General features: G+C 34.4%; 1 protein-coding gene across 1 annotated transcript in view; it reads left to right on the forward strand.

Moving 5' to 3' along the window:
• Nucleotides 1–12,500, forward strand: part of LOC135215929 (G-protein coupled receptor GRL101-like) — a 312,597-nt gene that overhangs the window by 70,265 nt on the left and 229,832 nt on the right. The window contains exon 7 of the mRNA XM_064250884.1: nt 3,573–3,719. Coding sequence (XP_064106954.1) covers nt 3,573–3,719 — 147 coding nt within the window. The remainder of the gene's footprint in view (nt 1–3,572; nt 3,720–12,500) is intronic.

The following is a 12,500-nucleotide window of genomic DNA, read 5'->3' on the forward strand; positions in this document are numbered from 1 at the left end:
AAATACGTTGGCTATCCTTCTTCAGAATATCATCGCCACCATACTCCAACTCCCTCCGCTCTACACAGCAGATTATTATTATTTTTAAGAACATAAACCGCTGTTCATACGAATCCGAACTTTCAGGAGCCACTGACTTGAAATTCGAAGCCTCCAAAGGAAATGAGCTCCAAGGAAAATCCGATTTATTAACATCAAAGTGGAGGCCTTGGGCCTCACCCTGCTTTTTTTTGCGTAGAACTCGTCTACATATGTGGAGAGGCTTAAAATCCATCTTCACGGTGGTGACATCGACCACAACAAGAGAGCGGTTATAAGTTATAGTAGCAGGGATAGATATCCTTGACTATGAGAGAAACCCTGAGCGTTTCTCCGTTCTCCGGAACGGATGTGAGGTGTGCTTCACAATTTTGCAGGCTGCAGGATGACAGGTTTGTTGCAGAAAAGGGGCCAAAGATAGGTGCGTTGTCTCCTCACTCCGTTTTCCTCACTCAGCTCGAAATCTCTCCAAGAGAGAGAGCGAGAGAGAGCCTAACAATCAACATGCTCTGTCTGGTTCGTCATACCCACTTATCCTTCTCATTCCTGTTCTCATATATATATTATATATATTTAGTTAAATATATATATATATATATATATATTATATATATATATATATATATTTTATAATATATTATGATATATATTATATTATATATATTATCTATTATATAGTATTATATTATCTATATATATTATTATAATATTATATAATATATATATAAATTATATATTAATTATATATATATAATTATAACTATTATATGTTTATATTTTATTATATAATTATAGTATATTATATATATATATTATTATATATATAATTTATATATATATATATATATATACGTGTGTTGTGAGTTTGTGTGTGTTTGTGTGCGCGCACGTTTGTGAGTTTGCATGCGTGCCTATGGGTGACAAAGAATGAGAAAGCATTTTGGTGCAACAATTTCTGTACAAAATATTTTATACTTTCTCCATCACTAGATACATACTCTTACCTCTAACCTTATGTTACCATCATTCGGCTAAAAGCCACCAGGCAACATTTTACTCATATTGTCCTATTATGTTACGCACTTGAGAATTAAAGTTAGAAATACAACAACCATTTGGTCTGTTGCGAATTATACGAGCGTTTTCGTAATTTAACCCATTTTCTTTTTTTCTGTTGACAAGTGCACGAGCAATTTTGAGAACAGCTTTTCATAACCACTTTATGGTACACTAAGAAGCTAGATTTCATCTAGCAATGACATGGCCATTATATCTTGCGTGAACTGTTAAGCCACGCTATTTTTTAATTTCTTATGTAGCCGTTATCATTAACTGCAGCCTTAAAGCTTAAAGCATCAGACATAATTCCATCACGATTCATTTATAAATATCATTATCAACATTTCGGTTGACCCAGATACTAAATGATACTTCTGGTAATTTCTTAATATTTAAGCACCAGTGAGTTCCTTACCCATATCTGCGTTGTCGTTTATTCAGAATAGCGAGATCTATCATAATCGCCAAATATATAGATATTTTTTACATACATCAGATATTTCTCATAAAGGAACGTTGGCCTTATGTACATGGTAAATATGTATTATGTTGTGACTCTAATTATTAAAGTATTCTATGCAATGATTTTAAACTATAACAATAAATGCAATAAAACATAAAACTGTACTGAGGATCAGATATGTATATGATATCCTAACATTTTGGGATAATAGTTGGGGAAATTTCAACGAATTCCTATCAAAATAAAATGAATTACTGCCCAGCATCAAATTTAAAACCGAATGGAAGACAGACAACAAAATTCCTTTTCTTGATGTTTTAATAATTTGAGATACGAGAGAATACAAATTTACCATATATAGAAAACCATGACATTTCTATCAAGACTGGCTTAGCCAGCAATTTATTTTTATGAGTCTTACAGATTTGCTCCACGGATTTCCTGCCAAAGGAAATTGAACTACTATGTACGCAGCTGCCATCTTTAAAGATCCCTGACCATATAATTGAGAAAGCGATCCATAAAGAGAAAATAATGTTCTACGGCCCCCCCCCCCCCCCCCCCTCTCAAAGCAAGACCAGAGAGACTCTCAATAGTGAAATAAAAATCCCACACCTAGATAGGGATTCAGACTTTGAAACAGGCACTTGCAAACTAACCCTTTTGTTTTACCTACCTAAATATATTTTGCTAAATCTTGATTAATGTCCTATAATAAACAGGAATTTTTCATGTACAATTTATAGCAGCAATTTCGGTTCACAAGCCAGATGATGGAATCAGCTCTGATTAAACAAAGAAACACGATGGACCTAACACAAGGAACTTGGGACTCAGATATTATAGATAAAATATTCGTCCAACCTGCGATTAAGATTAAAAAGAAATTGGCATGTGGGGTGATGTAACAGTTGACCTCTGGACCACTTTTTCTGGAGTTCTTTTCATTCATCACCAGCTTGAAGAGAGATAGTTGGTCTCTGTAAAATAGCATTAACTTCCTACATAGTATTTTTATGGTTTCATTTTTACAGATACAATTCTGTTTTAACAGAAAATATTTCAGTCATATATATATCCTATATATATAGATATATATATATATATATATATATATTATATATATATATATATTATATATTATATATACATATATAGACTGTGAAATATTTTCTGTTAAAAACAGAATACACTATAATAAAATGAGCCCATAATAACACCTAAATGTAGTAAGTTAGCGCTATATTTCAGAGACCACCTGTCTCTCTCTTCAAGCAGGTGATGAATGCGAAGAGATACAGAAAATGCTGTCCAGATGTCAGCCGTTATGTCACCCCAGTTGACAATTTCATTTTAATCTTCTGAATCGTTGTTGGAGGAAGAATTTATCTATACATCTGAGTCCCAAGTCTCTCTCTCGCTCTCTCTCTCTCTCTCTCTCTCGTCTCTCTCTTCTCTTCTCTCTTATCTCTATATATATATTATATATATATATATATATAATATATATAGAGAGAGAGAAATGAAAATTTTATATACACATATATTTATATATATATATATATATATATATATATATTATATACCTATATATATATATATATAAAAGATATATACCTTTCGACGTTTCCACGTCCTTTACTTAGCAGAACTTTCGTGATTCAGTTATACATATATATATATATATATATATATATATATATGGATATATATCATATATATATATATATAATATATTATATATATATATTGTATAACTGAATCACGAAAGTTCTGCTAAGTAAAGGACGTGGAAACGTCGAAAGGTCTCGCAGTTACTCATTCGTTTATTTTTCCTTCGTGGCATATATCTTTATATATATCATTTCATCAGCAGTAGCAAGTGCACGCATTATCTATGATCTATTTTTTTTTTCTATGACCGAAGGTAACGGTGGAATTTTTACTCTTACCATTTACTTTCTATTGGTCTTGTTCACGACCTGACAACTCATATCTTATCTCCCTCCAGGTGGCGAATGTGACGCCAGCAGACAGTTCCAGTGTGCAAACACCCGTTGTGTTTCAATCAGTAACGTGTGTGATTCCCTGTGTGACTGCCTCTCGAACTGTGAGGACGAAGCCAATTGTACCACTGGGGCGTATGATGTGTCTGGAGGTAAAATATTTTATAGGCAATATATTACGCATGATTTGCATTTATAGTCAATGACATTCGTATTTTACACATTTTAATTTTTCTGCATCAAGTTACCGGCATCATTCTGTTGAGCTTACATAAAATTACATCATTTGGAAAATCTTGGTAATAATTCTAAAACCGTAATATTATCAATAAAATCGAAAGTAAATTCAGTAATTATCATTTCTGCGATCTATTCAGTCTAATGTTCTCTTGAAATTGTCTAATGTTCTCTCTCTATTCAGTCTAATGTTCTCTAATGTTCTCGATGCTCAGAATCACCTTCCGAGACAGTCTAAGATACCTTACGATCATTCTAATCTGAGATTCATGGATGGACATTACAAGATTTTCAACTAATGCAAAAACGATTTGAGAGTTTTCTACTTCACTAAGAGATTTTGTAATATTTACAATTAGAAAGTAGTCCTATTTACCGTTACCATTAACCATTCAAACCCGCTTGTTTTAAGCTCTGTGAATTTAAAGAAATTGAGTGAAATGGCAAATCATAGCTGCTTCCTCAAAAGAAAAAAAAATCTTCAAGTTACTATACATGAAACCAAGAACAACGTACACTAACCTTTAAACAATCTTCGTATAACCTCTTCCTTCTGTGAGTTACAAACAAATAAAAAATGCCAGCAGTAGAATAACTGCAATCCCATACTATCTTCGTTAATGAATTAAGACATTTTAGATTAAGGTTATACTACAAATAAGAAAATATAACGTCCATTAGATTTGAGAACAATCGGTTGAGTTTAACTGAATATCTGTATTCAGACAATACGATCGATTCTATGACCGATCCATTGGCTAGAGCTTATATCTAGGGCTGAGAACTAGAAGGGCCAATATCATAAAACCATGTTTTCAGAAAAATGCATTTAAAATATTGCTTCCTTTATTAAAATTCAGGTAAGTACAGCAAACGAAAGTTTTTTTTTTTTTTTTTTTTTTTTTTTTTGTGATTGCTTAACTTATAACATTGGCCATTATAGCACTGAAACCGAGATAAATTTCTAGTTTAGTGACGGTCTTAACTACAATCAGCCATTTTATGACATTGACACTTTTAGTTCTTAGCCCTAGATATGTACATACTCACACGCAGCTATATTTAAGAACATTTGATCCCCGAGGGCTAGTACTGAACACGGCAAAACAGTGATTCCTCTACATTGTTCCGCCGTGATTGGTACTAGTCCCTTGGGGGTGATTAATGTGTTTCGCCGTGTTTAGTACTAGCCCCTGGGGGATCAAATGCGCTTAGGGACATTTCATCCCCCATGGGCTAGAACTAAACACGACGAAATACATTTGACTCGCCAGGGCCTAGTACTTAACACGGGAAACAGTGTTTAGTACTATTTCTCGGGGTTCAAATGTTCCTAAGTGAATTGGTCATTTCACATATTAAATAGGTATTTCGTGAAATCAGGTTCCCTGTAACATATATAATACGGTATCACTAAGTACCTCTTAACTCTAAATATGCAAAGGCCCCTTTGATATTTTGTATCATTAAATCACTTTGGTAAATCTTGAAAGGGTCTATTTAGTTATTAGAGTTTTGACTGTCTCAGCCACTTTATATATAATGAATTACCTCTTTGAATTAACAAAAGCTAATCATAACACAATAATCCATCAAATATTTACCATAAGTTGCGGACTGCAGAGGATGGTAAGCATTCAGGTTAAAAAAAAGTTGTCTCTTTAGGCATTATGACTAAAATATCTGATTTTTTTTTATCTCTGTAATTTTTCTTAATTAAACACTAGGATGAAGATATTATTTGAGGAAAATTAAGAGCAAATTTCACTTTCACCTGGCTCCTGCCTCAAAGTCGTAAAATGAGTATTCGTCTGTTCAAGCAAAAATGAATTGAGTTGATCCCACACAAATCTGCAATAGCAAAATTTTTTCTTTGTTTTTACGCCTGGTGTTTGTCTCTTCTCCCAAATGTCTGGCTAAGGGTAGTTTCTTTTCAATATTTTTCATTTTAATCGTCTTAGTTGTCCGTTCATTCTTCAAATACTTCAGATGCTTTCAAGTGCTTTGATCTTCCAACTGCTCTCTCTCTCCTCTCCCTAAGGGCGCAGGTTTTCGTATTCAAGTTTTTCGTTCCTTTGTCTGCAACGTACTATATAAATCCTTTTTTGGATCAAGGGTTAATTGGATTTAAAGAATTTTTATGACCTCCTCATGGGCTATTTTTCCCGTACCTTAATGTTGCATAGCAGGAAAAGCCTTATTATCTAATTTCTCTTTGATTTTTGTCATTAAATACTCACTGCCCTAATTATATATATAGAAATGGGGATAAAATTGTTATAATTCAGTATAATCAATGGCGGACTCTATTTAAAATATATTATTTATGATTTCCTTTATTTTGATTATTCCTGTGGCAGTTTATATATATATATATATATATATATATATATATATATATATATATATATATATATATATATATATATATATATAATGACCACAGTACTAACCGTTACATATTATGAGTCATAATACCTACCAACGGTTTGTCAAAACCTCATGCACAAAAGAGGCCACTCACTTTTAGCTCCCATCCCATACACAAACACACTCTCGCTTTCTTGATGTCCCGGCTATCCAATTCTCTATCTTCCTCTCATCATTTCTCCAAACACTTCCGAATTGTATAGTCTTTTCAACAACTTACCGTCTCTGTTCTTTTCAAATTGCCAAATCATCTCAAATGCTCAGATGTATCCTTTCACTTCCGTTAAGCTTTTTACTGAAGCCTCTACGTATGGCCAATTTCCAACCCATGCAAATATTTTCTTTGTGCAAGAACGGCTACATATACATTACATCTCTATAATTTCCGCCTTATAGTTGCGTTTTCCTTCAAAATCAACAATTCACTTCCTTAGAGTTAAGTGGGTTCAACATTCCTTGCTTCCCTACACATTCATACTTTCCCTTATAATTTTTTTCATACATTTTACTACCTTACCTGCTTCATCCACTTTGTAATGCCTGCTCCTTTCCCACCCTATCATCATCAAAATCCTTAACTAAAAAAGACGTGGTCTGACCTGCAGCTTACTTGGGATACATGCAAGATATCCCCATAAAATTCATTAACTTTAAACCTAAATGAAAACGTCCTAAAAGCTACATCAAATAGAGCCTTGTTTCACCAACGAAAATTAAAATGAATATGCTATATTTTAGTAGAAATAATTTTTCTGTGCTGTTGAACATAGAGACACATACACACACACACACACACACACCCACACCCACATATATACCCACCCATTAGCAAGTCTTAACCTAGAGGATTACACGAGAACATAATTTCTCACACTCACACACACACAAACACACGCACACACACCCATTAGCAAGTCTTAACCTAGAGGATTACACAAGAACATAATTTCTGACGTCCATTTAACCTTATAAAATGATTCGTGTTGTGGGAATGCAATGGAGATTTCAATAAACATTTAATATACTGAATGCACAGGTTCTGCGCTTGAAATTTAAGATTAAATGGAGAAAAGATGGCACATTTTCCTCTATATATCATTCTTGAATTGTAATGCAAAATTCATTGCCATCTGCTATTTTTTTTCAGTGAGACTGGGATATGGCCACACTAACGTCTTCAAAAATAACTGAAAATATTTTAATATATCAAATTGCAGAATATCCGTAGTGAGCTTATTATGTTTTCAACATACTATATCTACTGTCGACAACAAAATCTATAAAACAAAATATAGTCCAGAGAAAGTAGAAACAAATTAACTCCACAGATCTAAGAAAAGGTTCATTTTCTTTAATTACAAACAAAAAGAACTAATGCGCTTACACGCAAGCAGGTTTATGAACCCATATATACGCATCTAAACATACTCGGATACAAGCAGATAAGCACGCACACACACGCATATATATATATATATATATTAATATATATATATATTATTATATATTTATATATATATCCTCTTAACTTATCATATTCTTTACTTTTTTTTGGATACGCTTGTAACTACAAAGCCTTATGCTCCATCTTCAAAGTAGACTTTACAAATATATATATATATATATATATATATATTATATATATATATATAGTATATATAATATATATATTTGTAAAGTCTACTTTGAAGATGGAGCATAAGGCTTTGTAGTTACAAGCGTATCCAAAAAAAAGTAAAGAATATGATAAGTTAAGAGGATATTGTGGCTATTACAATTTCATATATATATATATATATATATGTGCACCAACTGACCAACCTGGCACTGCCCGAGAAAGCCATTAAGAACTCAGACAAATTTTCCTGCACCTCCTTGTACTGACACTCCCTCTTATCCAGGTAATACTGTGCTCCCTGTCCCTTTTATCTAAATATCATTGTGCTGACATTCCCATTTATACAAGAGTTACCGTGGCGAATGTCCCTTCTATCCAGATATTGCTGTATTAACTGTCCATTTTATCCAAATATTAATTTGCTGACTGTCCCATTCATCCAAACATTACTATGGGGTACTGTCCCTTTTATCTAGGTATAACTGTACTGACTCCCTTTTATCTGGGTATTACTTCACTCAGTGTCCCTTTTATACGGTTACTGTAGTGACTGTCCTATTAATCCAGATATTATTCTGGTGATGGTCACATTTATTCAAACAATTACTATAGTGCCTGTCCCTTTTATCCAGGTATCACTCTGCTGACATTCCCATTTACCTATGTATTACTGTACTGACTGTCCCATTTATCCAGGTATTACTGTGATGAGCGTCCCTTTTATTCAGGTATTACCCTGATGACTGTCCGTGTTATCCAGATATTACTGTAGTGACTGTCCCATTTATCCAGGCATTACTGTTCTGTCTGTCCCTCTTATCCAGGCATTACTGTACTGACTGTCCCTCTTATCCAGGCATTACTGTACTGACTGTCCATTACACTGATGACTGTTCATTTTATCCTGACATTTCTGTGGCGACTGTCCAATTTATCCAGTCATTACTGTTCTGCCTGTCCCTCTTATCCAGGTATTATTGTAATGACTGTCCCTATCATCCAAGTGTTACTTAGATGACTATCCATTTTTTCCAGACATTATTATGGTGACTGTCACCAATATGTCAGTGTGGTGACTGTCCCATTTATACAGTTATTACTGTTTTGTCTGTCCCTATTATCCACATATTACTATGGTGACTCTATTTTATCCAAATATTACTGTGGTGCCTGTTCCAATTACAATTTACCCCATTAAACCTAAACACACACCCCACAATTTACTGAACCACCCTCATTGAACCTAAGCACATCCACTACTAAGCCTAAACACAGCCCCCACTAAACCTAAACACACCACCTTCTAAACCTAAATACATCCCCACTAAACATAAACACACACACACATACACCCAAACCTAAACACAGCACCTTCTAAACCTAAATACATCCCCACTAAACATAAACACACACACACATACACCCAAACCTTAACACACCACTTTCTAGACCTAAACACATCCCCACTAAACATAAGCACACCCTACACTTAACACAAATCTTAATACAGAATTGATTGCATGAAATGAGGTATGATAAGGCAGTAGCATTTATTAACCACATAAGTTACAAAGGGAAGGGGGATAGGGTAATGGGTAAGGGGAAGGGGAGTGGGGTAGGGATTTGAAACCTAACTTATCATCTAAGTTGAGATAAATGATGATCACATGCCAAATTTTGTTTAGATTGTCCAAGCAGTTACCATATTAGTTATAAAGGCAAATTTTGTCTAGATCGGTCAAGCGGCACGGATTCCTATAGCATGCAAAGTTACAAATATACATACAAGCATACATAAAAAAATTCACTTTTACTATAATACATACATAAATACATACACACACACACACACACACACACACACACACACACATATTACACTTTCCACCCCCCTTCCTACCTCCCCAAGTCCCGTCTGTTATTGAATTCAAAGTATTAGAATATTTCCTTCTATATCTCATTGTGATACTTGGAGGTGTTTGGTCAGCACTTTGTCTAGAAAATGTGATATTTAGTCACTTTGGCCCTAACCTATTATTCAAGGTCCCATGTCAATTAAAAAATCCAATTTTCAATTATGTTTTATTTTTTTGGAACTTGAAACTTAAGCGCATGTGGATCTATAAATATTTTCCACACATGTATCTTGATCTAGCTTTCTAGATCAGAAGTTAATGTAAACCCATTCATAATTCTTTGATTCAATTAGGATTATGTAGATAGACCTTTTAGAGGGTAGGGCTTCTAAATTCAAAAACTATTTTTAAGCTTGGCCTACTTTTCCTATATGTTTAACTATATTCTTCTGATTTTGATAAAACATGGTAAACACATTGGCAGTTGTTGGTTAGTTTTCGTAAGCATTTGTTCCTTGACAATTATTTTAAGATTGATTATAATCTTTCAAGTTGAATATTTTTTTTATGATTTCAATGATATTTGATTATTTAAAATATTTTTTTCCTTTGTCCTATTATTCGAGAAAACAAGTTAAAATTAGGTCTGATACTTCTGAATCTGGCCACTTTTTCAAGGTTGTAGATTGATTCAAAAGAATTTTCTCACAAGGTCTCAGAGTCTTATAGATCTCTGCCTGGATATATAACAAACTATGGCGATGAGCAAGCACCTTTTAGATGGCGGGTATTTCAGCCTTTATTTTTTCTATGCATCTTTTGCTGTGCAATTCGTCCAAAACCATCTTATTCTTGGTTTCACTTATATTACGTTCTGTTTTTGTGTGTATTATTTCGAATGACGAAATATCTATTATAATCTGTGACTACAAAACTAGTTATTATTATTATTATTATTATTATTATTATTATTATTATTATTATTATTATTATTATTATTATTATTATTATTATTATTGTTGTTGTTGTTGTTGTTGTTGTTGTTGTTGTATGCTGGAAGCAAACTCTCTTTTAAATTAAAAGTGATTGCTGCCTCAGCTGCATTAATTTTATAAAGGTTTTTCTCTATTTTTCTAATTGTTGTTTTCTCATTGTTGCTTAAACTGGTGAGCAACGCACCGAATGTTGACATATCTCAGTTATGTAATAGTCAATGCCGATTGGATTTTTATTGGTAAAAAATTTCCAGTGTGGGTAGTCAAATTTGCGGGTATATCTCGTAGAGTTTATTGCAGGTAGAATTGATATTAAATTCTATTCTTTTCTATTCTTTTTGTGGGGCCGTGACGTTTCCTCTGAAAAATCTCAGACATCCTCTTAGGTGGAGGTGGGTGAAGGACTGAAGTGAGAGGGTGAGTCCGTCTGCTTTTATTGTGGCGGTGCAGCGGTGGGCTTCGTGCCGCTGCCTTTTCATTGGCTAGTGAATAAGGCTGCTTTATTATTATAAAACAAGAGACCTAATCATGACAAATAACCCCTCACCGCCATCAGGAGACCCCCCTCAAGCAGACGAAAGTAGTATACCAATACATATGCCCCACCCGAGGATGTCTTGGGAAGTACAATGGAATGACTACTATGTGTCTTGAGAAGAGAATCTCCTGTCATGCCCAAAAAGGGGCTATCAAGAATCACGCCCTCACCGCCCACCTAGACACAATCTCCCGTAACTGTATTATCCGCAACGCTAGGATAATAGGGAGAGCACCCGACCCTCGCCGTTTGCGCCTTCTGGAGGCGTTACCCATCCAGAAGCAAAAGCCCTCCATGAATACGACGCAGGAGGCCTTTTTGCTCCCGACCTGCATGCGACGGAACACACCAGTAACGACAAACTTCACCATATCGCCGCTTGAAAACGCACCAATTCAAGAGGAAAATAACACCGAAGATGACAATAATACCATGAATAATACCAGCAGTGACGTCACGCGGCCTTTAACCAATCAAAATGAAGCCCTGCGTGATGGTATGCAGCTGAGAAGATCGGCGCTCCTGTTGAGCATGCGCTCGGGAGCTGGCTTCAGCCCGCAGCCAGGCAGCCAATCATAAAGCAGCCCCGCATTCACTAGCCAATGAAAAGGTAGCGGCACAAAGCCCCCGCTGCACCGACACAATAAAAGCAGGCGGACTCACCCTCTCACTTTACGGGCTGCTCTGTGAGCAAGAGCCCGTGCTGGCACAAGGCCAACTTAATCTTAATCTTAAACAACAACCCTCTCACTTCAGTCTCTCACCCACCTCCACAAAAGAGGATTTCTGAGGTTTTTCAGAGGAAACGTCGGGGCCCCACAAAAAGAATAGAAAAGAATACAATTTAATATTAATTCTACCTGCAATAAACTCTATGGGATATACCCGAAAATTTGACTACCCCCAATGGAGTTTTTTACCAATAAAAATCCAATCGGCATTTTCTATTACATAATTGAGATATGTCAACCTTCGGTGCGTTGCTCACCATTTTAAGCAACAATGAGAAGACAATAATTAGCAAAATAGAGAAGAACCTTTATAAAATTTATTCAGCTGAAGCAGCAATCACTTTTAATAAAACATATAATTTTATTATTATTATTATTATTTTAATTATTTATTATTATTATTATTATTATTATTATTATTATTAAATTATTATTATTATTATTAGCATTTTTTTTTTTCGTTTCACTTGGCCAAAAGCAAGCATTTCTATAAGGCGTAAAACCTTGGTACTTGTCCATAACAGTTCT

The sequence above is a fragment of the Macrobrachium nipponense genome, chromosome 5 (genome assembly GCF_015104395.2).
Source record: "Macrobrachium nipponense isolate FS-2020 chromosome 5, ASM1510439v2, whole genome shotgun sequence".
In the NCBI taxonomy this organism is placed as follows: domain Eukaryota; kingdom Metazoa; phylum Arthropoda; class Malacostraca; order Decapoda; family Palaemonidae; genus Macrobrachium; species Macrobrachium nipponense.